General features: G+C 45.2%; 1 protein-coding gene across 2 annotated transcripts in view; it reads right to left on the bottom strand.

Annotated features, from left to right (window-relative positions):
• Window positions 1-1,505: 1,505 nt before the first annotated feature.
• The window catches only part of LOC147105912 (histone-lysine N-methyltransferase SUV39H2-like), a 36,467-nt gene continuing 11,261 nt past the window's right edge, over window positions 1,506-26,711 (bottom strand). Inside the window, exons 2-6 of one of the 2 annotated variants that reach the window (XM_086010826.1) lie at window positions 23,259-23,404; window positions 15,514-16,203; window positions 10,921-11,067; window positions 6,874-7,003; window positions 1,506-2,525 (exon numbers count right to left, since the gene is read on the bottom strand). In XM_086010826.1, coding sequence (XP_085866952.1) covers window positions 2,413-2,525; window positions 6,874-7,003; window positions 10,921-11,067; window positions 15,514-16,203; window positions 23,259-23,404 — 1,226 coding nt within the window. In that variant the 3' untranslated portion in view covers window positions 1,506-2,412. The remainder of the gene's footprint in view (window positions 2,526-6,873; window positions 7,004-10,920; window positions 11,068-15,513; window positions 16,204-23,258; window positions 23,405-26,711) is intronic. The other variant, XM_086010827.1, reaches the window with a different exon arrangement.

The raw sequence follows: 26,711 nt of genomic DNA, 5'->3' as shown, positions 1-26,711 counted from the left end.
CGGATACCAGAAAGTTTCCTGTATTTCAATTCTCTTTTAAATCGATGCACCGTCACTTTGCCACTCCAGTAGCAGCTTTCAGTTCAAAAAGGTTACGGTGTGTGTGTGCGCATTTTGGGTGAAGTACAGGCTAACCTCTCTGTCCGCGGCCACGGAATCTTCTGTTTGGAGGGCTTCTCGGTAAAGCCTCAAGGCTACATTCAGCCCGCTTCTGGCGTTTTGGGTTTCTACAAAGGATGCCAGAGTACTCGGTCCCAAATGTTCCCTGTAATTAAATTCTCCCACCACCACCACCACCACCACCCCCCCCCCCCCCCCCCCCCCGGGTGCACGGCCCCTGTAGAACACCGCATCCGTGCGGGTTTTCTATTGAAAAAGCCGGCTGCACTGGACCCCTGGAGCGCCGCGCAGCTCACAGGAAGCATTGCTCAGCACTCGAGTTCATTTGCAATGTTAACTAGGAAATTGGGGTAATGACGGCAGCTGTCCCGAGGCGAGATGACTGATAAAAGTCTTCCCTGCTATTTACGATGAAAGTTCAAAATTAAATTTAAAAAAATCAGGAAAAAAAATTGTTTCACCTGCATAAACTGAACACACCCTTAAAGCCTATGTTGCCCTTAAGTGGCAACACGGTCCACTTTATATAGAAGGATGCACAGTTTATCATATTCCGTCACGTCATCACCAATAGGACTAGTGCCGAACTCACCCCAAGGACAGGGAAGTTTAAATGTGCCAGAGGCTCTCTGGCTGGAATTTGAACAGTTGCCACTTGGGCTGTCACTCAAACTGGAATAACTCACACCAGAAGGTGCTTTTTTCCCCCCCTCATCTGCTTAAAATAAAATGCCCCTTAGCTGTTCCACATTTTATTCAAACTCAAGCTGCGAACTCAATATTACTACTGTTTTACGGAGAGCACTCTCCTAAGCAAGTTTTTAAAAAAAAAAACACATACAAAAAAAAAAACCCACTCGTTGAGGATATTGGCATCATCGCTCATTTCAACATCATTGGAAGAAATCTCAAAATGAAGCACGGGGTACCTTTACTGATTTGCCCAGGCTGCATTTAAAAACCTACATCTTGGGGGCAAGGCTCCCTCTAAATAATACCGCACACCACCTTAAACAGGAGAGCTCGTGAGCGGCCCACACTGTACCTTCACAGACCCCTGGAGCGCCGCAACTTAGAGGGAGCGCGACCACGCAACTTAGAGGGAGCATTGCTCGGGGGTTAGCTGGTGGGAGAGAGAGAAGTACTAGTAGTCACTTCTGTAATTAGCGCTCATTGCTTCAAATATCCCCATTCCTATTAAAATAATGAAAATATCTCAAGAACTCATTCTACAATTGCATTTCTAATTAGTTACATAGGCCGGATCTCTATTAATGTAGGGATAAACACTGCAACTAAGCTAAAGGATATTGTCTCAACAGTGCCTGAATATTTAGAATACACCCTGAAGGGATCCTGAAACTTCTGTAAAAGGTACAATTATTTTTATTTATTTATTTATTTTTATAAAAAGAGGCTTAAAGATGTGTTGGCCTCGAAACACAAACTTAAAACAAGCTCGCAGCAAGATTACATCGGATACTGTTTTTGTCAAGATTAATTTTGGGCTCCTAAATTTACAGTTTAACAATTTGCTGAATTCCTCAGATATAATTGTGGACATTCTCCATCGGAAAACTTTACAGAGTGCCTCAAGGGTCAGAAAGTAAGCATTCTGCTCGCGGTTAAAGGTAGTGCTAATTATTTGGCCATAATCGATATGCAAACACACGCCTTTCCCCCCCCCCCCACCTCGACCCTAATAGATTTGTGATTTAGACCAGAGCACAGATATTACATGGGAGCTACTACACAGAGGTGTAGTCTGCATTATAGACCAGCACTGAATGTCTTTGCTGATACTTCTAACACATTCTAGATTCCAGCAGTCCATCTAGCCGACTGCTAAATCTACTCATAGTTTAGCATTTTGGGTAGAAACTCAAAGCATATCTGTTGGAGACTTGGATGGTGAGGGAACTTTGATTCTGAATAAAAATTGTGGGTTTAAAAAAAAAAAAAATCAGTAGAGAGTGCTCTGCTAAAACAGGGTGCGCTGCACAAAGAGCAAAGTAACAAAGTCGTTGGTGAGTGACCGCTTATACCCAGGTCACAAACAGCATCAATTATTTGATGCAAAAGTTGAAGGTTTATTTCTTCCCTGAAAGCCATCCCACAGATCCGCTTTTAAACAAGAGCATCAACATAACATCATGGTTGTGCACTTAAAACTTTTTCACGTGTCATTACCCAAGACTTCTGATGGAATCAGACACACAATTTTTTTAAAAAAGGGTAAACATATTACTACTAAAACAAAAAATATACAATTTTCTTCTTTCCACATATATGTTAATTCATGTATCCTCTGCAGGATATAGATCCACACTTGCATTCAATCCTGCGCTGTTTTTTGGTTGGGCCATTGACTTCAGAGGCTTCAGTAATAGATATATCACCCGAACCTACCAGACAAAATAGTACAATTACAGTTAAACCAGTAAACAAACATTCTATTGCAGAAGTACATCATCTTCGGCAGCACTTCTCAAACCCGCGGCCTCTACCGCCTAGAAGGACAAGGGCAGCAGGCGCACGGGAACACCACCACCTCAGAGTCACACACCATCCTGACTTGGAAATATAGCGGCCGTTCCTTCATTGTCGCTGGGTCAAAATCCTGGAACTCCCTCCCTAACAGCGCTGTGGGGAGTGTAGCAGTTCAAGAAGGCGGCTCACCACCACCTTCTCAAGGGCAATTAGGGATGGGCAATAAATGCTGGCCTTGCCAACGACGCCCACATCCCACGGATGAATTTTAAAATTTGTTTAAAAAGGTTTGAAGGTGAATTTGGGCTCGCTCAATCCAATTCTCACGAGGTAGGATTCTAGGAAACTCAGCAATAAATTGGAAGAATTGCTCAGAAGGATTACAGAGTGACGTAATAAAACTCACTACACACTTGGTTCGAGTATAAAGCAAGGCTTTAATCAACTTCTTTCAAAAAACATGGAGGTCTCGTTGTACTTCACTAGTTCCTGTCTTACAAAATGACCCTGGGCAAGCTGGGCCCACATCCGAGTATTTATACTCCTTGGACAGCGCCACCAGCTGGCCGTCCAGTGTTATTTCATGAGTCGTTTCTGCATCATGATGAGATTTATAACACAGAGTTTGCTCTTGACGGAAATTTCAGCATTACAAGAGCAGCTACTGCAATGTTTGGAGTGGACACATTTTTAGGGCAGAGTAGAGATTTGTCCCAGAGCTCAGATTGCTGGAGGTGGACACCAAGTACCAGAGCTCTCCACTTTGCTAATCTTTTCTTTGCCCTGCGCCCATGCACTTCTAAATGAACAGGAATCCTCATCAATCTTCCTGACTAGTCCAGGCTCAATGAAGCCGATCGCAACGCCCGCAGCACCGCTCTGGCCGAGACGGGCAAAAGCAGAAACCAAGAATCAAATCTACGGCCGTCTCCAGTGTATCTCAGCTTCACCCTGCAGCACATTTACCACTGCACCATTAGGAGAACACAAACTATATTCACGACTATCTTGGGAGATTTCCATCCATTTCTTTTGGCACTGACGCTAGATGCCAGTCACAAAGTGTAATACTGCATGTTCTTTGAAAAGGAGTTGCAATCAATTACAGGAAAATTATGCAGCGAGTACACAAGTTGGCAGGTTGCCGTGATGTCTCCGAATGTAGAATTTCCTTCACTTACTATATCCATAGCAACAAAAAAAGCCAAGAGCACTAGTTACATAACCACCCCCCCCCCCCCCCCGAGTTTCATCTTTATCTGGATTCGGATTTCCATATTACTTAAAAAGGTAGGATCATCAAAGAAAACTGCATGATTATAAAGCCAGCACTCTGCCAAATCTGTCTTTTCCCTTGCAAGGTGATGCAAGTTAGGTCTTATCCACATTGCCTGTGCCCTCAGTTCACATCTCTGGAGTCCGATCAATCAACCATGTTATAGATATAATTAGTGGTTATGGTACTTGACAGGCAACCTCGAGGCCACAAATTCAAATCCCACCGCAGCCTGCAAATGACCAGATTTATTGAATTCTGCTTCACACTTTACTGTCATCAGGGAAAGTGACCATGCAAATTACCAGATAGTTGTAAAAACCTCAACGAGTTGATTAATGTCCTTCAGAGAAGGGAACCTGCCACCCCTTTCTCTCCCCTCCCCCACCACAGCCTGTGTGTCAGCCATGGGTAGGCACTCTCTCCTCCAAGTCAGAAGGTTGTGGGTTCAAGTCCCACTCCAGAGACTTGAGCACAAAATCTAAGCTGATGCTTCTAGTGAAGTGCTGAGGGAGCGCTGCACTGTCGGAGGGGTCGTCTTTCAGATGAGACATTAAACCGAGGTCCCGTATGCTCTCTCAGGTGGACGTAAAAGATCCCATGGCCACTATTTTGAAGAAGAGCAGGGGAGTTATCCTCAGTATCCTGGGGCCAATATTTATCCCTCAACCAACATCACTAAAACAGACGATCTGGTCATTATCACATTGCTGTTTGTGGGAGCTTGCCGTGCACAAATTGGCTGCTGCGTTTCCTACATTACAACAGTAACTACACTTCAAAAAGTACTTCATTGCTGTAAAGCGCTTTGGGACGTCCTGCGGTCATGAAAGGCGCTGTAGAAATACAAGTAATTTTTTTTTTTTTTTTAAATACGTGGCTGTAGTCCACCTAATGTGGTTGATACTTAATACCCTTCAGAAACAAACACTCTATTGTAAGAATACATTTTACTTATGATGGCCCACCACCACCTTTTTAGAGCAAGCAAGGATGGACAGTAAATGCCGTCTCATCAGTATCGTCCAGAAATAATGTCAAATCAGCGACAGTGAAGTTGGAATGAGGAAAGACCAACGCCCATTCAGGCAGATTGTCTGCTGCAGAGAGGAATTAGGAACACATTTTCTCCAATCAAGAAACCCATTATCGTCACAGTAGAAAACCCAGCCTGTGTGTTTACAAAGGTGGCAGAGTAACACGAAGGCCGTTTCCCAACAAGTGAACCAAGGACTGGACACAAGACATCGTCATCACGGTTACTGAAAATTCTATAAAGAAAACATAGAAACATAGAAGATAGGAGCAGGAGTAGGCCATTCGGCCCCTCGAGCCTGCTCCGCCATTCAATGCGATCATGGCTGATCATCCAAATTCAGTACCCTGTCCCTGTTTTCTCCCCATACCCCTTGATCCCTTTAGCCTTAAGAAATATATCTAACTCCTTCTTGAATATATTTAATGAATTGGCCTCTACCGCCTTCTGTGGTAGAGAATTCCACAGGTTCACCACTCTCTGGGTGAAGAAATTCCTCCTCATCTCTGTCCTAAATGGCTTACCCCTTATCCTTAGACTGTGACCCCTGGTTCTGGACTCCCCGACCATCTGGAACATCATTCCTGCATCTAGTCCTGTTAGAATTTTATAAGTTTCGATGAGATCCCCTCTCATTCTTCTAAACTCCAGCGAGTACAAGCCCAATCGACCCAATCTCTCCTCATACGTCATTCCTGCCATCCCAGGTATCAGTCTGGTGAATCTTCACTGCACTCCCTCAATGGCAAGAACATCCTTCCTCAGATAAGGTGACCAAAACTGCACACAATACTTAAGATGTGGTCTCACCAAGTCCTGTACAACTGCAGCAAGACATCCTTGTTCCTGTACTCAAACCCTCTCGCTACGAAGGCCAACATACCATTTGCCTTCTTAACCGCCTGCTGCACCTGCATGCTTACTTTCAGCGACTGGTGCACAAGGACACCCAGGTCTTGTTGCACTTCCCCTTCTCCCAATCTATTGCCATTCAGAGAATACTCTGCCTTCCTGTTTTTGACACCAAAGTGGATAACCTCGCATTTATCCACGTTATATCGCTTCTGCCCAATCACCCAACCTGTCCAAATCATACTGGAGTTTCTCAGCATCCTCCGCACAGCACACACGCCCACCCAGCTTTGTGTCATCTGCAAACTTGGAGATATTACAGCTAGTTCCCTCGTCCAGATCATTAATATATATTGTGAATAGCTGGGGTCCAAGGACCGATCCCTGCGGTACCCCATTAGTCACTGCCTGCCACTCGGAAAAAGAGCTGTTTATTCCAACTCTTTGCTTTCTATCTGCCAACCAGTTCGCTATCCAAGTCAATACCTTGCCCCCAATCCCATGTGCCTTAATTTTACACGCTAATCTCTTATGCGGGACCTTATCGAAAGCCTTTTGAAAATCCAAATACACCACATCCACTGGTTCTCCCTTATCTATTTTACCAGTTACATCCTCAAAAAAATTCCAGTAGATTAGTCAAGCACGATTTACCTTTTGTAAATCCATGTTGACTTTGTCCGATCCTGTCACTGTTTTCCAAGTGCTCTGCTGTTACATCTTTTACAATGGACTCTAGCATTTTCCCCACTACCGATGTCAGGCTTACCGGTCTGTAATTCCCCGTTTTCTCTCTACCACCCTTTTTGAACAGTGGGGTAACATTAGCTACCCTCCAATCCATGGGTACTGTTACAGAGTCTATCGAATTTTAGAAGATGATCAGCAATGCATCTACTATTTCTATTGGAGTTATTTACAAACTGTAAAATGAAGAACAACTTTCTTCTCAACTGAGAACAGCTCACCCCCCTCAAAGATCCTTTAAAAACACAAGAAACGACAGATTAGGTTTGGTGCCAGTAACTCTGTACCGGAGGCCAATGCCACCACCTTCCCCCATTTTGTTTTAGGTATAATTGGAAAATGCAAGACGCACCTTTCATTTGATAGTCGAAGGTAAGCTCTTCCCCAGCTTTTATCGCACGTGTCGAGAACAGTGCAATCCTCGGGAGACGAGTATCCAAACTATCGATAAAAACATTGTAAACTTGAAGATTGGGATCACACTGTGGAAAAGAAAATCAAATTTGAATCCATTCTAGGAAACCAGATTACAATATGGACTTTAAAAAAAATCAACGCATTAAATTGCTTAGTATCAAACGGTTAGATAATATTCTAATAGAAGATATTGTTACAGCGCAGGGCCAGGCCATTTGATCCATCATCAAGTCTGCGTCGGTCTTCACACAAGACACCTAATCTAATCCCACGCTTCTGCTCACTCCCCCAGCTCCTTCAACTATTCCTCTTTTTCCAAGTGACTTATTTCCACCTTTAAAAGAATTTATGAACTCTCTCTCTCTCTACAATGGTTTGTGGTGGAGAATTCCACATTCTAACTACCTTTTGCACAAAAGAAGAATTCTTACACGTGTGTTTGCTCGTTGCTGCAGAAATAAGCAGAACTCTCGGTGAAAACAGGCCCAACTTCTCAAGTTTCTCTTTGTAACCACAAGCCCCCGCATCCCTGCTCACATTCTAGTGAATCTAAACTGCATCTTTTCCATTGCCTTTGTATCCTTCCTAGAAATGGGGAACGAATGGCATCAGTGTCTTGGATTCCATTTCTGATCACGAGGAAGGCCTTAATGAACTGCGTTACCTTAAACATAGAAAAATAGGAGCAGGAGTAGGCCATTCGAGCCTGCTCCACCATTCAATATGATCATGGCTGATCCTCTATCTCAATACCATATTCCCGCATTCCCCATACCCCTTGATGCCTTTTGTGTCTAGAAATCTATCTACTTCTTAAACATATTCAGTGACTTGGCCTCCACAGCCTTCTGTGGCAGAGAATTCCACAGATTCACCACTCTCTGGGTGAAGAAATTTCTCATCTCAATCCTAAATGTCCTACCCCGCATCCGGAGACCCCTCATTCTAGACCCCCCAGCCCGGGGAAACATCCTCCCTGCATCCAGTCTGTCTTGCCGTGTCAGAATCCCAGCCCCAGTCTAAAAACTTTGCTACACCCATGAATGACACTTAGCCAGGTATCTCCACGTTGGTTCAGGATGCATTTAGAAAAGAAGTCAACTCAAGCTTCAGTGTCAGATTTAGGACGGCGTTAAGTCTACATGTCAAACCTTAACGACATTCCAAGTGCCTTATTCTGCACAAATACAGACACTTGCACTGGTATCAAGGTTGCTGCTAAAAGCCTGCATTAAGGAAGTGAGTCAAGTCAACTCAATCTAGGCTGACTGTCTCCTAGTTTAGTTTCACTTGTTTGGCCTCAATATCTCAAATCTCCTCTATGTCTGGGCTCTTTCTAGTCTCTCCAAATGTGATATTTCTCTCCTATGCTGCTGAAGACGATATCTGCAAAAAAAGTTAATTTAGAACTTGAGATCTAACTATTTTTGCAAAAAATCTGTTAAACAGTTTTTGAATTTACGGTCAAGTGCAGTTTTAAACACACGGGCCCCGGAACTTGTGGTCAGCGGTGGGGCGAAGGCGTTCACTGCCAGCCCCTGAAGTACGCTCCGCACAAGGACCGCGCGGTCTCCGTGTGTCGAGAACTTCGGGTTTTCCGACCTTCAATTCAAATCCATGGAACTTAATGGGGATCCCCCAGTGCGAGCTGCTGTGATGTCAATGGGCTGTCTGAGCAGCCAATCAAAAGGCAGAATTCTCAGAGGCAGCAAACAAGGAAGTAAAAGGAGATACACAGGATATACGGCACAGAAACAGGCCATTCGGCCCAACCAGTCCATGCCGGCGTTTATGCTCCACTCGAGCCTCCTCCTGTCTTTCCTCATCTCACTATCAGCATAACCCTCTATTCCCTTCTCCCTCACGTGCTTGTCCAGCCTCCCCTTAATTGCCGTTATATTATTCGCTTCAACCACTCCCTGTGGTAGCGAGTTCCACATTCTCACCACTCTCTGGGTAAAGAAGTTTCTTCTGAATTCCCTATTGGATTTCTTGGTGACTATCTTATATTGATGGCCTCTGGTTATGCTCTTCCCCATAAGTGGAAACATTCTCTCTGTATCCACTCTATCAAAACCTTTCATAATTTTAAAGACCTCGATTAGGTCACCCCTCAGCCTTCTCTTTTCAAGTGAAAAGAGACCCAGCCTGTTCACCCTTTCCCGATATGTAAACCCTCGCATTTTTGGAGCTCTTAAAATTCTAACTTTTTTAAATAGTTAGAGAGAGCAAAACAAAGATCGGGGCTTTCACACGGGGAAAAGGCAAACCTGAAATAAAGATGGACAAACTTTAAAAATTTCTTTAAAAAGTTTCTTAAAAATTTAAATTTTTAGTAAAATGGACAAATTTCACATTGCACAGCATTAAAATTAGTTTTCCAGCCCCTTAACATTTGTTTATGTCGATACGCTGTTAAAACCCCAGTTACACCGAATCCCTTTGGGTCTAATTTTTAGTGGGGAATTTAACAGCGTGATTACTGCAGAAGAGCCGGAGTTTTGTCAGTTTCCCTGATTCGGAAGATTTCACCGATTGCTGGCTCTGGGGGCGGGGGGTCACAGCGCAGCCTGTGTCAGAGCCGTGAATAACTGACTGCAACTTCAGGATTTCCACATGCGCCAAATCCCGAAGTTGCGGTCAGTTTCAAAAGGCGGAACAGCAGCAAACGCTGCCGGTTCACCATCATCCCGGCCGCAAGTTCTGGGCCAATCGAATCAGCGTTTTCCGAGTGTTGCACGGACTACTGCCTTGCACACAGGCAAGGCGGCACAAGCTGAACATGCAAATCAGAGAGACGGAATGCCAAAGCAGTCCCCTCCCCATTTCCGCCGCTGTCTCAAGCTGATCCAGAATTTCCACAACTGTGGCATCCAATTTAACCCCAAGCTGAGCTTGCAACTGGCCCCAATCTGCTCCAACAAAGACAGATGTCCATATCCATCTACTGCCCAAACTCCATACCTTTGTCATTTCTATACTAAACTAATCCAATGCGCTCCTGGTCAGTCTCCCAACCACCACCCGCTGTGCACTTCAGCTCATCCAGAATTCTACTGCCCATAATCCTATCCTGCACCATCCCATTCGCCCATCCCCTGTCCCTCACTGGTTCCTGGTCCCCCAACACCTCAAATTTAAAATGCTTATCCTGGTGTTTACATCCCTCCACGGCCTTTCCCCTCCCAATCTCTAACCTCCTTCAGCTCTACAATCCCCCCCCCCCCCCCCTCAACACTCGCGACTCAGGCATCCCATCCCTCTGCCCCACTACTGACAACCATGCCTTCTGCTGCCTCTCCAACTCCCTTCAAGACTCTCCTTAAAACCCACCTCTGGCCAAGTTCGGCTTTCCTTGGCTCCACTTCCCCATTCCCACCCCTTCCACCTCTGTGCAGCACCTCGGGATGGTTTTCCACGTCAAAAGGCATTAAAATAAATGCCAAATAGTTGTTGTTAAGAGAACTGGCTTGTTGCATGGGCCATTAATTGGAGGGGTTAACATTTCCCGGGTCTGTACTTTTTGTAAATTTAGAATTGTGCAGACGTTGGCGAGTGGGAATTACTCCTCTTCCTCGCATCAGGACCGACGAAGATCTTGTTCATTGCGGACGATTCAAATTTACACCACATTATCTAAAGGCGCACACATCAAGAAAAATGCAGGGAGATTTATAATCAGCAAGAGAAACGCCAGCTAAAACCCATTTGGAACATCAGCTGCTTTCATTTTTGCCCTTCAAAATAACAACATTCTTAAACTGGGAGATCAGAAATAGTCAAGGAGTTACCTCCTGACCGCCTATACATGAAGACTTTTTAAAAACATATCCCAACAGTTGCAATTGCTTTGACTTCCTGTAAATATCATTTCTAAAATTAAAAGTCAGTGAGATTAGGTGGCAAGAATTTTTTTTTTTTTTTTTTTTATAAAAGCTAGAATACAGAACGCAGAGCTCTTTAAAACAAGCACGGTACTTACACTGTGATTCACAAAGTGCGAAATATTTCCAAATCTTGCAGCATCCACAGTGTACTCGTCCTCCACGTAATCTAGGTCAAACAGGTAGGTGATGCCTTCACTGTCATAAAATTTCCCTCGCCTTTCTGCTTCCTCGCTAGTGATTACCTTCCAACAGAGAAAGTGTAAGTAGACAGCTGTAGTTTGGTGGAGCAGAGTCAGGCCCGCTCAGGACTGACTTCATGGCATCATTCTTCACTTCAACAGTCAACGTGGAACCAGTCACTGCTCGTATTTAGGACACAGTCAGATTATAATCATTTTTTAGTAGACCATCATTTATCACTGGTATTGCAGTGAAGTGTAATGAAGGTGGTGTAAAATGGTGCTTACTACTGTACAGTACATCCATTTGAACTGAAAAACACTTAGCGGATTCGGTTCTTCCAAACATGGGCAGTGCAGTTGGAGCTGTAAAACGAGAGGGTGATATACTGGTCCGACACAGAGGGTGCGGAGCAGGGGAAGCAACGCAAGGTGATCACAAAACATTAAAGCAGATTAGATATGCCTAGTGCCAATGCTGCCTTTGACAATGCAACAAGGTGCAATACAAATACATACAGACAGACCTCATTAACTTGCAAATAAATAATTATAAATTAGCCAGCACTGCAAGTAGCTTTTTGTTATTAACAGGCAATGCAAAGGTTGTTCATTTCCCTCCGTCTCTTCCCCATAACCCCACAAATCGTTTCAGATTTCGTCTAACCCCAAATTTCCAAATCTAATAAACCAAGATTAGGTTTGCAATTTTTATTCCACATCCAACTGCAGAAACAAGGGTCAGAAGTGACGCCGCCAGGATTACCCGGCCAGGATGAACATGCACCAAAAGCTACCGCTATTCCTAGCTTCAGGGGCCAGCTCGGCTCAGTTGCTACCACTCCTCAGAGCCAGAAGGTTGCGGGTTCACGTCCTGCTACAGGCCCGAGCTCGTAATCCAGTGCGCTATTGGTGAATGCTGCACCATCTTACAGGCGATGCTAAACCAAGATTCAGCGTGCCCGCTCAAGGTGAGGACAATCTTGCGGCACTGCTCGAGGAGAAACACGGAGTTATCCCAGTGACCCGGTCAACACTCTACCTTTGACAAACACCACCAAGAGCACATTATCTGGTAACCTCATTCAGAGGCCGGTTGTGGGATCTTGCTATGCTTGCCCCATATTAACTAAAAGTGACTGACTGCGCTTTCAAATCAATCTGTTGTAAAATGCAGTGGGACGTCCATGAAAGGTGCAACATAAATGCAAGTTCTCTCATCTTCGCAAGTCACTGGCCAAAACAAACAGGGAAATGCACCGATTTTCTTACGAATACCTGAACTACTGATTTTCACTCCTCGATATAAACTCGAGGTCGATTTTGTTCCATTCCTATTCCTCAGTTGTTCTTGGATTTAGATTTTTTAACTTCCTGCGCATCAGAAAAGCTTTCAACAGTAACAGTGGTACCGCATTCACACACTTGCCAACACCGCGTCGAAATACACCGAGGGCTAATTTTTCATCATATTACAATTACAGGTGAGGGAGGCCATTAGGTCCATTATATGACCCCCTATTGTAGCACAGAGTTGCTTCATAAACAATCCCAAAATTTTTGCCTGTACTATTATCGGAAAGTTTATCCCACACATTGATCAGTGTGTGTGTCTGGATATCAGTCCTAAAATTACCCTTTACTAGTTGAGGCCAGTGTTCCCTAGTTCAACTCCCAGTATAATTTGAAGTGATATTTTGGGTTAACAATACTTTATAAAAATCACCTCACAGATTCCACCTTTTGGGTTGAAAAGCTCAAGTTTCTCCCGTCTTTCCTCATGACGGAGACCCTGGATCATCCTCGTTGCTCTTCTCTGCACTGCCCCTGGCACCTGAATAAATCTCGTTTCTTGAGGACCAGAACTGGATGCAGCATTCAAATACACTCCGACCAGAACATTGCTTCCTCCTGACAGAAGCTTGGGGGAAGGACAGGTTGGGGCGGGTGGAATGGTGGCAACACACATGGAGACGCATTTCTCGCTCATTTCTCCCTCCGCCCAATTCAGAAGCGGTTACTATCTTTAGGGGAATTATAAATTATTACATTCAGGGAAGGAATGAAGACAGAGAAATTCACCGCATTAAAAAAATAGTAAGATAATTTTTTTTTAGAAAAGCATTAAGCTTGGCCTGATTCGCGGGTTATTCAGCAGTCATAAAATGGACTAAAATCAGAAGCATTATGTAACCCAGAAAAGGCCAGTTAAAAATATTTTCCTCGTGATAATCAGTGATTCATAAACCAGGCAGATTAGACAGCACTGGTTTTCAGTTTGTCATAGCAAAGAGGATGAGGAGCAGAACAACAACAACTTGTATTTATGTAGCACCTTTAACATAGTAAAACATCCCAAGGAGCGTTACAAAACAAAATTGACACCGAGCCACATAAGGAGATATTAGGACAGGTGCCCAAAAGTCTGGTCAAAGAGGTAGGTTTTAAGAAGCATCTTAAAAAGGAGGTGGAGAGGTTTAGGGAGGAAATTCCAGAGCTTGGGGCCTCGGCAGCTGAAGGCACGGCCGCCAATGGTGGAGTGATTAAGATCAGGGATGCTCAAGAGGCCAGAATTGGAGGAGCGCAGATATCTCGGAGGGTTGTGGGTCTGCAGGAGATTACAGAGATAGGGAGGGGAGAGGCCATGGAGGGATTTGAAAACAAGGATGAGAATTCTAAAATCAAGGCATTGCTGGACCAGATAGAGGGTCTGTAGGTGTCCAGAGGGAGAGTTGAGAAAGCAGGTTGACATTTGGGGTGTAGACATTTCCTCGGGGTGTCGTTGTAGCTGGGGAGAGGAGGGGAGGGTGTTCTGCACCCAGGAGGCAAGCCTGGTTTTCTTTCCTATTGTCAGGGCTGGTGTACCCACCGTATGCTTCCAGTGTTTCCCATTTTTACTTTAGACCTCACGCCTTTGCGGTGCATTCTTGGCTTCTTTGTTCTGCTCATATCTTCTCATTGCCTCACCCCACTGAGATCGTCTCAGGTCATGTAGCATCCCCCCCTTCCCCACCCCAGCCTACAACTGGTTTTTGCTCATCTCCCAGTCCTGAAGAAGGATAAACAGTCTAATCCTGTTCAACTTCCAAGTTGCTGCTTCACAGAAAGAAAAATTGAATTAACCAGTAATTCAAACTAAGCAACATGGAGCGAATGTTCCAGCTGCTGATGTGGTCTGAACGTCGTGATTCCCAGACTACTGGGCTAAAAATTAATGAAACAAAAAGAGGAAAGGCGAATATTCCGAGCAGCTGATTAAATACAGCTCAGCTGCTCCAAGGACAATGGGGATTCCAGAGGAAAAAAACCCACTGATCGGCACAAATTGGAAAAGCTAGCTCATGTAAATGGGCGCTGCCAAGTTCATTCACAGGATCATTACATAGCGGCAATCTCTAAAAGCAAACGCCAGTGCATTGGCATTGCACCATCGAGTGAGGTTTCAATTCACAAAATAGCAAGCCCAATCTTGGCCAGCCAAACATAGATTAGGTGCTTCCCAACAAAAATGGGTTTTGGTGGGGGGTGGCGGGGAGGGATAAAAAAAAGCAGCGATAGTCAATCTGGTCTGATCTTACGGACTTTAGCCATTATAGGAAAGAGGCAGGTGTTCAAAGGGTAGAGAGTCATTGAAATTTACAGCACAGAAGGAGGCCATTCGGCCCATCGTGTCTGTGCCAGCCGAAAGAGCGCTCTCCAGCCTAATCCCACTTTCCAGCTCTTGGTCCGTAGCCCTGCAGGTTACGGCATTTCAAGTGCATATCCAAGATGCACTGCAGCAACTCGCCAAGGCTTCTTCGGTAGCACCTCCCAAACCCGCGACCTCTTCCACCCGGAAGGACAAGGGCAGCAGGCGCATGGGAACACCATCACCTGCAAGTTCCCCTCCAAGTCACACACCATCCTGACTTGGAAATATATCGGATGATCCTTCATCGTTGCTGGGTCAAAATCCTGGAACCCCCCTCCCTAACAGCGCTGTGGGAGCACCTTCACCACACAGACTGCAGCGATTCAAGAAGGTGGCTCACCACCACCTTCTCAAGGGCAATGAGGGATGGGCAATAAATGCCCACATCCCATAAACGAATAAAAATGTTTTATTTTTTTAATAAGTACTTTTTAAATGCGATGGTGGTTTCTGCCTCGACCACCCTTTCAGGCAGTGAGTTCCAGACGCCCACAACAGTAACAATGCTATTGGGGCAGTCAACCGGGGGGTGCGAGCCCCGACAGACGGGCACACTTACACATGAATAGGAAAAGCTGTAAGGAAGTGAAAGAGAAGGAAAACTGGCCTCAGAAAAGTTCACTGGCCCAACTTTGAATGGCTAATAGCATGCACGTAGATGGCATCTATACCCTCGGCCTTGACAAACAGAGGGTAAAACAGAGTCAAGCCGCTATCTACTTGTGGGCACATTTTTCCAGGGTAGAGACCATTTCATGTGACCAAAGAGAGTCTGTGATTAAATGTTAGTGTGACAGGTTATTTAAGGCAATACCTACCACGAAGTAAACAGCACCTACCTCGCCAACATATTCCATAACAAAACTATTCCTCTTGATTTTTTGGAGGGTTCTTATCCCCCACCCTCTTCCATTTGAAGTTCTAAAGATGCAGAGGTCATATAGTGTACCTTTCTGTACCACTCGGTTTGGACATTGAGAATTGCAACTGCAGCAAGAATTACATTCAAAAATGGGTTTTCCTGGCGCAATCTTAAGTTGCCGCTGCTTGTTGTAAGCGAACTGTGCCCCCGCCTCTTCTGGGCAACAGTTCTCCTCCAAACAGTTCAAACACTCACAGCCAACCAAAGGGTCCCTGTTCAAATTTATTCCGAGAGACGGTTTGTATTGATTAATGTAATGGAAGTCCAATGGGGGAGGTTCGAAGTCTACTTCATTTTCCACCAGAATTTTACCACGATGATTCTTCTTCCTGTTGAGTTCTTCTTCCCATCTCTTGAGTGCTAACCTTTGTTTCGATTTCTTTAGAACATAGTCTGCAAACGCAGATTTGTAATCTTTACAGTTGTTCAATTTTAGCCTTTTTGCTGTTTTCACTTTTTTCAAGAATTTGCTTTGATCATCTTGAAACTGCTTTACAAGTCCAACGCATCGGAGGTTCCTCCTCGGCTCCCACGTGTTCGTAGATTCTGGCCACCCCTTCCACTTCACCAGATAGTAATCTTTACCCTTAAAAAAGATAGAGAATAATTGAAAGTCAAAATGTTAAATAATTCATTGTTGTGTTATAATTTGCTAATTACTCCATCTCCCACAAGACTCACAATTAAAAGGTCAGCAAGCTCACTTTAACAGCCTCAAATGTTGACCCGCTCCCTCCAAAAGGACATCCAGACAACTTGGTTCAGTTCATCGGCTCACTTGTGCCACTGACAATGACAACTTGCATTCATATAGCGCCTTTAACGTAGTAAAACGTCCCAAGGCGCTCCACAGGAGCGATTATCAAACAAAATTTGACACCGAGCCACATGAGGAGATATTAGGACAGGTGCTTGGTCAAGAAGGTCGGTTTTAAGGAACGTTTTAAAGGAGGAGAGGCGGAGAGGTTTAGGGAGGGAATTCCGGAGTTTAGGGCCCAGGCAACAGAAGGCACGGCCACCAATGGGGGAGCGATTATAATCAGCGATGCTCAAGAGAGCAGAATTAGAGGAGCGCAGATATTTCAGGAGGTTGTGGGGCTGGAGGAGATTACAGAGATAGGGAGGGGCGAGGCCACGGAGGGATTTGAAAACAAGGATGAGAATTTTAAAATCGAGGCATTCATAACCAGGAGCCAATGTAGATCAGCGAACACAGACAGGGGTGATGGGTGAACGGGACTTGGTGCGAGTTAGGACACGGGCAGCAGAGTTTTGGATGACCTCAAGTTTACGTAGGGTGGAATGTGGGAGGCCGGCCAGGAGTGCGTCGGAATAGTCAAGTCTAGAGGTAACAAAGGCATGGATGAGGATTTCAGCAGCGAATGAGCCGAGGCGGGGGCGGAGACTGGTGATGTCACCGAGGTGGAAATAGGTGGTCTTAGTGATGGTGCAGATATGTGATCAAAAGCTCATTTCAGCGTCAAATATGACACCAAGCTCGTCAGGTACTCTGTGCTTCTAATTTTAAAGACAAGTTTTGAGAAAAAACTATAAGAATTTATTATATATTATTTGTGAATCTCTTGTAGCTTTGATCATGGTTAGTCAAACAAAATGGTATGCCTTTTAGCTAGGTTTAGCTAGGGTGAAAGGTCACACCTCTGGAGGAAGAAAGAATACAGGAAACTTTCGATTAACCGGCCCCTAAATAACCAGAACGCTCTATCCACCGGCAAAATTCAGCAGTCGGTTCAGGTAACTTTTTTTTACTTTTAGTTACTTTTTTTACTCCATTTGTTGCTGTGCAAGGGTGTAGCTGAAGCTGTTGCTAAGCTACAGAGACGCTTGCAACTTGTGCCGATTGTTTTGAAGCTGTGGGTTTGTTGCTTTATACGGAGCTCGGAGCTCTGTATCTTTTACTATAGCGTTCAGTTATCCGGAATTGTTGATGAACCGGCAACACGTCGGTCCCGTCCGTGCCGGATACCAGAAAGTTTCCTGTAGATATTCTTGTAATTATTGGCTGAGATTGTCTGGTGAGTGGAAAAGAGACGGCGCACGCTGCTGACCTTGACGAAAGCTGCCCAAAGATTTAACGATCTCTTTTGAGTCAATTTCATTCTCATGTCATCTATAGGGGCATCTATTAATTTTAATTTTTTTTTTTTAAATCTATGGAATTTTTATCATGGAATGGAGGGAATGAGACGCCAAACTTATTAAAAATTAGTTTTTCAGGGCCAGAGAGGTTGTTCAGCCGTAATTATGACTTAGTATGCCGTTAAAAACTCAGTTACACATCATTCAACAGGGTTTAATTTTTTCCACGGTTTTTAACAGCGTGAATAGTGCATAAAAAGCTGGAGTTCGCGTCAAATCGCCGATTCTGTGCGGAGTCAATCTGCGAAAACTGCAACAACGCGCCCTGTGAAGGAGCAGGGTATCACTGATGGCAACTTTCGGATTTTCGCATTTAACGACGCACGTGCAGACGTCAGAAGTTGCTGTCAGTTTTGCACATTACTGACACCGAGCGCTGACAGTTTCGCCATCATTACAACCACAAATTCAGGGCCATAGAAACATAGAAGATAGGAGCAGGAGTAGGCCATTTGGCCCCTCAAGCCTGCTCTGCCATTCAATAAGATCATGGCTGATCATCCAAATTCAGTACCCTGTCCCTGCCTTCTCCCCATATCCCTTGAGCCTTAAGAAATTTATCTAACTCCTTCTTGAATATATTTAATGAATTGGCCTCAACTGCCTTCTGTGGTAGAGAATTCCACAGGTTCACCACTCTCTGGGTGAAGAAATTCCTCCTCATCTCTGTCCTAAATGGCTTACCCCTCATCTTTAGACTGTGACCCCTGGTTCTGGACTCCCCGGCCATCGGGAACATCCTTCCTGCATCTAGTCTGTCTAGTCCTGTTAGAATTTTAAGTTTCAATGAGATCCCCTCTCATTCTTCTAAACTCCAGCGAGTATAAGCCCAATCGACCCAATCTCTCCTCATACGTCATTCCTGCCATCCCAGGTATCAGTCTGGTGAATCTTCACTGCACTCCCTCCATGGCAAGAACATCCTTCATCAGATAAGGTGACCAAAACTGCACACAATACTCAAGATGTGGTCTCACCAAGGCCCTGTACAACTGCAGCAAGACATCCTTGTTCCTTTACTCGAACCCTCTCGCTACGAAGGCCAACATACCATTTGCCTTCTTAACCGCCTGCTGCACCTGCATGCTTACCTTCAGCGACTGGTGCACAAGGACACCCAGGTCTCGTTGCACATCCCCTTTTCCCAATCTATTGCCGTTCAGATAATAATCTGCCTTCCTGTTTTTGCCACCAAAGTGGATAACCTCGCATTTATCCACATTATACTGCATCTGCCCAATCGCCCAACCTGTCCAAATCATACTGGAGTTTCTCAGCATCCTCCTCACAGCACACACACCCACCCAGCTTTGTGTCATCTGCAAACTTGGAGATATTACATCTAGTTCCCTCATCTATCAATATATATTGTGAATAATTTTTTTTTTGTTGAGGTTTTAGTCTACCTTGGGAGAAGCAAGAATAGTAAACACTGTTGTTTACGGCATTACCCATTGATCGCAACATGGGAAGTACAGTGGATTATAAATTAGTAGCAAAGTTACTCCTGGCTGCTTAGTGAAATCAGTGGCTCTTCAACCACTGTGTGCAAACTAAAGAGGTATATAAAAGGTAATACAAAAAGAAAATACTGCAGATGCTGGAAATCAGAACTAAAAACAGAAAATGCTGGAGATATTCAGCAGGTCAGGCAGCATCTGTGGAGAGAGAAACAATTAACGTTTCAGGTCGATGACCCTTCGTCAGAACTGGAAAAAAGCAGGAAATGGAACAGATTTTTAAGCAAGTGTAGGAGCTGGGAAAGGGGAGAGGGGATGAAAGAACTAAAGGGAAGGTCTGGGATAGGAGAGAAGGCGGAAGAGGTTAAGAGACATTAATGGTTATTCAAGGCAAAAAGGAGGTGGTCATGGGACAGGTTAAGAAACAACGGATGGCTCTAGATGAAGTGTGAATTGCGCTGGCAGAATGGAAGACAGCTGCCCTGTGGGAGAGAAGAAAAGAAAACAAACAAACAAAAAAGTGTGGGAAAAAAAAAGATAGGAGCCGAGGTTATGATCTGAAATTGTTGAACTCAATATTGAGTCCGGAAGGCTGTAAAGTGCCTAATCGAAAGATGAGGTGCTGTTCCTCGCGCTTACGCTGAGCTTCAGTGGAACAATGCAAGAGGCCGCGGACGGAGAGGTCTGAGTGGGAGTGGAGCGGTGAATTAAAGTGACAGGCCACTGGGAGCTCCGGGTCCCCCTTACGGACTGAACGAAGGTGTTCCGCAAAGCGGTCGCCCAATCTGCGTTTGGTCTCCCCAATGTAGAGGAGACCACATCGTGAGCAGCGAATACAGTATACTAGATTGCAAGAAGTACAAGTAAATCGCTGTTTCACCTGGAAGGGGTGTTGGGGGCCTTGGACAGTGAGAAGCAGGGAGGTATAGGGGCATTTGTTGCATCTCCTGCGCTTGCACGGGAAGGTGCCGGGCAAAGGGGAAGGGGTGTTGGGGGTGATGGAGGAGTGGACCAGGGTGTCGCAGAAGGAGCAGTCCCTTCAGAATGCTGAAAGGGGAGGTGAAGGGAAGATGCATTTGGGGGTGGGAAAAGGAGGCTGTCCCAAGGATTACAGAATCCTCTGGAACCCAACAGCATTCAAAACCCAATTACAAACTTGAGGCCACAACATAGCTCTCTCACTGGATCTTGCCACTTGTCTAACTATACTTGAGTAAGGAAAATACACTAAAGTTTACATAATCAACCACGTACAAGCAGAACCCATCCATTGCTAGATATTACACAACCACAATGCTGAACTGCATTAGCTTCCAACAGTCACCGAGCACTCCACTATTGTTCCGACAGATTAAGCCACCCAGACCAGGACAATAATAAAACTCTGCAATAATGCAATCCATGTGATTTTATACGTGGCGCACACAGGTCAATTATAAAAATGAATAACTGGTCAATTATAAATCAATAACCACTCAAGAAATTTGTGGCTGATCCAACTGTACAACTGCTCAGGAAAACCTCAACCAAGTCTGAAACTATTAACGAACATTCAGATGCAACATCCAGGTGTAAATCAGTACAGGTTATAATCAATGTCCCCTTTATTTTTGTTTTTTGGGTGCACGGCCCCTTTATCGGGCTGTGCGGCTCATTCACATTTCCGCGCATGTGCGGTTATTTCTATTGAAAAGCCAGTGAATGGCCTGCGCGGGACCGCCAGACCGCTGCACGGCAGCCAAACGGGAACAGAGATGAGGAGGAATTTCTTCTCTCAGAGGGTCGTAAATCTGTGGAATTCTCTGCCCCAGAGAGCTGTGGAGGTGGAGTCATTGAATATATTTAAAAGGTGGAGATACAGATTTTTGAACTATAGGGGAGTGAAGGGTTATGGGGAGCGGGCAGGGAAATGGAACTGAGCCCAAGATCAGATATGATCTCATAAATGGCAGAGCAGGCTCGAGGGGCCGATGCTTGCTCCTATTTCTTATGTTCTTATGAACGTTGGTTCGAATAACGTTTCTCAAAGCTGCTAGCTTCAGAAAGGTGGGACTGCAAATCGAGAGCGACAGGCCAGGAACTTTAAGATAAAGGTTTGACTGGCTCCAGAATGCAGAGGTCTGGATAAAGAGTTGGTGTCCCACCTACTTCAGTATAGGATGGTGCAGGAACACAGCACTAAATATTGAAACACTTGTGGGGCATTACTTTTGTTTCTGAAGATCATAACCTATTTTCCACCTAAAGTCAAACCTACATCTCTTTTTAATAACAACTTGTATCTATATAGCACCTTTAAGGTAGTAAAACGTCGCAAGGTGCTTCACAGGAGCGATTATCAAACAAAATTTGACACCGAGCCACATAAGGAGATATTAGGACAGGTGACCAAAAGCTTGGTCAAAGAGGTAGGTTTTAAGGAGCGTCTTAAAAAGGGAGAGGCGGAGAGGTTTAGGGAGGGAATTCCAGAGCTTAGGGCCCAGGCAACAGAAGGCACGGCCGCCAATGGTGGAGCGATGGAAATCGGGGATGCTCAAGGGGCCAAAATTAAGAGAAAAGGTTTGAAGCAACAGACCTATTAGAGTTCTGGCAATTAACAGAGAATGTGCTTTATTAGGATTTCAATTTAAAGGTGAGCCAACTAGAGGCAGCGGCTAAGATGATTCCACAGTAACCTGATCGAGCCTATTTAAAGAATGGGACAAGTAGGGGACACGAGCAGTTTTGACAACAGCTTTACAACAAGTCACAACTGGACCTACTTACCGAGGGGGAAATTTGCAGGGCAATGGGGAGAGAGCAGGGGAGTGGGGCTAATTGGACAGTTCTTTCAAAGAACCGGCACAGGCCCGATGATCAAAGCTGGGCTTATGGCAGGATATTGATAAACTAAGGATAAGGAAGCAAATAGATTAATAAACATGCAGTACCTTCATTATGTGAACCAGGGAATCAGCAAGCATTTGGACAAATTACTGGAGATTAACCCACAGGTTAATGTGGATTGAACTTCAGTTTTTAAATAAACTTAATTAACTGGAAAGGTAAATGGAATAAAATCTGTGCGTCAGCCGTGGCTCAGTGGGCAGCACTCTTGCCTCTGAGTCAGAAGGTTGTGGGTTCGAGTCCCACTCCAGAGACTGGAGCACAAAAATCTAGGCTGACACTCCCAGTGCAGTGCTGAGGGAGTGCTGCACTGTCGGAGGTGCTGTCTTTCAGACGAGACGTTAAACCGAGGCCCTGTCTGCTCTCTCAGGTGGTAAAAGATCCCACGGCCACTATTTCTCAAAGAAGAGCAGGGGAGTTCTCCCCGGTGTCCTGGCCAATATTTATCCCTCAACCAACATCACTAAAACAGATATGATAGCAAAATACTGCGGATGCTGGAAATCCAAAATGACAACAGAAAACGCTGGAAAAACTCAGATTCTTCCCAGCCCCTAAACCTGCATTCCATTTCCTACTTTTTTCCAGTTCTGACGAAAGGTCATCGACCTGAAACGTTAACTCGGTTTTCCTCTCCACAGATGCTGCCTGACCTGCTGAGTTTTTCCAGCGTTTTTTGTTGTCATTTCACTAAAAAACAGATGATCTGGTCATTATTACATTGCTATTTGTGGGAGCTTGCTGTGCACAAATTGGCTGCCACGTTTCCCACATTACAACAGTGGCTACACTTCAAGAAAAAAAGTACTTCATTGGCTGTAAAGCACTTTGAGACGTCCAGTGGTCGTGAAAGTCTTTCTTTTCTTTTTAACTATTCTCTGTTGCTCTTCATCCGCCGTTCTGAATTAAACAAAGACCTAAACTTCAATCCACATTATCCGTGGTGACTGTGTTAGCAGTACATTTATCACCGGAGTAAGGACTAAATGAGAAGAGGCGTTACAAAATCCAGGACAAAGTATCAGCTTCGGGTGGAGTCAGTGCCGTACAAACACACCGAGCGATTTTGAGAGGGTTGGAGGCGGAACAGAATTTTTCACTGAAGGGAGGAATCACTTGTGTGCTTTGAGCCTACCTTTTCTTTTTTATATCCACATAGATATTCCACTTCATATTCTTCCAGATTTTTTTTGCTGATTCCAAGGGCAGGACAGGTGAGTTTTTCTCCCCGACACAGTTCCTGGAGAATTTCGAACGATGCTAAACACGGCACACACCATGCTAGACAACAAAACAAAGAGGACGGAAAGTTAGTTTGTGCGGGTGGGGTGGCCAGGGGAAGAGAGAGAAAGAGATTGAAGGTACAGCAATGATGTAATTACTTATAAAATTGTTCAAGGATTAGTACACCCATAATCTACACCCTAAATGATGGATAACACATTGGAGCCAATACATGTCTGACATTGTGTAGTTCATACAATGTGCAGCACAGGAACAGGCCATTCGGCCCAACCAGTCGATGCCAGCGTTTATGCTACACTCGAGCCTCCTCCCCTCCTTCCTCATCTAACTATCAGCATAACCCTCTATTCCCTTCTCCCTCAGATGCTTATCTAGCCTCCCCTTAAATGCATCTATACTATTCGCCTCAACCACTTCGTGGTAGCGAGTTCCACATTCTCACCACTCCGTGTGTAAAGAAGTTTATCTCAATTCCCTATTTCATTTTTGTTTTTAAATTTGTTTATGGGATGTGGACATCGCTGGCAAGGCCAGCATTTCTTGCCCATCCCTAGTTGCCCTTGAGAAGGTGGTGGTGAGCCGCCTTCTTGAACCGCTGCAGTCCGTGTGGTGAAGGTGCTCCCACAGTGCTGTTAGGGAGTTCCAGGATTTTGACCCAGCGACGATGAAGGATCGGCGATATACTTGTAAGTCAGGATGGTGTGCGACTTGGAGGGGAACTTGGAGGTGGTGGTGTTCCCATGCGCCTGCTGCCCTTGTCCTTCTAGGTGGAAAAGGTCACGGGTTTGGGAGGTGCTGCCGAAGAAGCCTTGGCGAGTTGCTGCAGTGCATCTTGTAGATGGTACACACTGCAGCCACGGTGCGCCGGTGGTGGAGGGAATGAATGTTTAAGGTGGTGGATGGGGTGCCAATTAAGCGGGCTGCTTTGTCCTGGATGGTGTCGAGCTTCTCGAGTGTTGTTGGAGCTGCACTCGTCCAGGCAAGTGGAGAGTATTCCATCACACCCCTGACTTGTGCCTTGTAGATGGTGGCAAGGCTTTGGGGAGTCAGGAGGTGAGACACTCGCCACAGAATACCCAGCCTTTCTTGGTGACTATCTTATATCGATGGCCTCTAGTTTTGCTCTTCCCCACAAGTGGAAACTCTCTCTCTATATCTATTCTATCAAAACCGATCATTTTAAAACCTGTATTAGTTCAAAATATTTTCTTGAGACACAATCTAATCCAAGTTTGGAAGACAAATCTATAATCTAAATACACTGCTGGGACTTTTTCAGTATAAATAATTCCATGCATTCGCTTATACTTCACTGACATTTAAACTTATTTATGTTTAAACTTTGCAACTGAAACTCCAATGCTGCATCTCCAGTGCATCGGAAAATTTTACAAACTTGCCATTGCTCCTCTCAGGAAACTGAACTGACCATTTCACTGCTATCTTGACAGTTGAACTGCTCTTTCAGAAGGAGAATGACACTGTACCAAACACAAAAACCACAAGTGCTACTGCAGCCTTGATAAAATGTGCCCTCCCTTCCTATTTCCAAACACCAAGCCACTGCTTACAGCACACACAAGTTTAAATTTGCTACCTCAGAGAATTCAAGTATTTTGCTTAGCTAGTCAAAAACGTTCCTTTTCTTTGGGATCCGGCGTGATGTTTTAAGCTACGTATTTCTATCACCATATTCAGCTCGTTGTGGGTAGATCAGCACAGGCTTCCTTCCATTAGCGTGGCCACCACCCATATCGATAGTGAACACGATGTAATACAGTGCAAGCATGGCTCAACTGGCCAAATTTGTAAATCGGTTTAAAACTGCACGCTCGATCAGGGGTAGGGAGCAACTAAAGTAGACAGTTCAGATACATTTAAAAACCCACGGGGAAAAGAGAGCAATTAAATCATTATTAAGTTTTGAATTTAGTGTTGAGGTAAGCTTTATGGATAGATACTCCCCCGGCACCCCTGGCCGGCCTCCCACGTTCCACCCTTCGTAAACAGGAACTTATCCAAAACTCGGCTGCCCGTGTCCTAACTCACACCAAGTCCCGTTCACCCATCACCCGTCTGTGCTCGCTGCCCTACATTGGCTCCCGGTTAAGCAACGCCTCGATTTTAAAATTCTCATCCTTGTTTTCAAATCCCTCCATGGCCTCGCCCCTCCCTATCTCTGTAATCTCCTTCAGCCCGACAACCACCACCCCCCCCCCCCCCCCCCACTGGCAGCCGTGCCTTCAGCTGCCTGGGCCCTAAGCTCGGTTTACGACGCTCCTTAAAACCGACCTCTTTGACCGAGCTTTTGGTCACCTGCCCTAATATCTCCTTAAGTGGCTCGGTGTCAAATTTAGTTTGATAATCGCTCCTGTGAAGCGCCTTGGGACTATGTTCTACTATGTCCAAGGTGCTATAGAAATACAAGTTACTGTTGTTGTGTGACAACTTGCATTTTTACAGCACCTTTAATGTAGAGAAGAGTGCCGAGGCACTTCATAGAAGCATAATTAGCCAAAAATTGACACCGTGTCAAAGAAGGAGATATTCGGAAGGGTAACCAAAAGCTTGGTCAAAGAGGTTGGTTTTGAAGGAGGGTCTTAAAGGAGAGGGAGGTACGGAGGGAACGCCAGAGCGTACGGCCTGGATGGGTGAAGGCGCAGCTGCCAATGGTGGGTCAAAGCGATTTTTGGATGCACAGCAGACCAGAGTGGGAGAAATGCAGAGTCTGTGGAGGATAGTAGAGCTGGAGAAGGGAGAGACAAGGCCATGAAGGGATTTAAACAAGTGTTGGGGGACAAGGTGCCAATGCAGGTCTGCAAGCACAGGGGCAATGGGAATGCAGCATAGACCCCGCACAGTTTTGAATGGAATCGGCAGCGGGGCTACAGAGTTTGTGGTGGGGGCCAAAGACAAGTGTTTCGGTCATCCCAAAGTTTGGCTGGAGGAAACTGCACCTCATCCAAGACTCAATGCAAGTCTAACAGCGCCGAGGCTGTGGAGGCGTCAAGAGGTGGGAGAGATGTAGAGCCGAGTGTCGCCAGCGTACAGGTGGAACCTGAACCCATGTCTTCAAGTGACGTCACCAAGAGGCAGCATGTAGATAAAAGGACCGTAATGGGGGGGGGGGGGGGGGGGGGGGGGGGGACAAGAAATAAGTAAACAAGTTGGGTTTCCCGCCCCACCACCATTTTTCTGCTTCCAATTCATTGGTCAACATTTTTAGCCCCGGCACCATTGCCCAGGTATATAAAAAGGCACAAGAACAGGACAGTGACATACCCACATTTGTTTCTCCTCCCCCAACCCCCCTCCAAATACTATGGAGGTTAACACACTGTGT

This window comes from Somniosus microcephalus, chromosome 17 (genome assembly GCF_052327205.1).
Source record: "Somniosus microcephalus isolate GS21.2 chromosome 17, FLI_Smic_1.0, whole genome shotgun sequence".
NCBI classification, from domain to species: Eukaryota; Metazoa; Chordata; class Chondrichthyes; order Squaliformes; family Somniosidae; genus Somniosus; species Somniosus microcephalus.
Note: the sequence above shows the minus strand (reverse complement) of the source record. Positions and strands in the feature narration are given on the sequence as shown.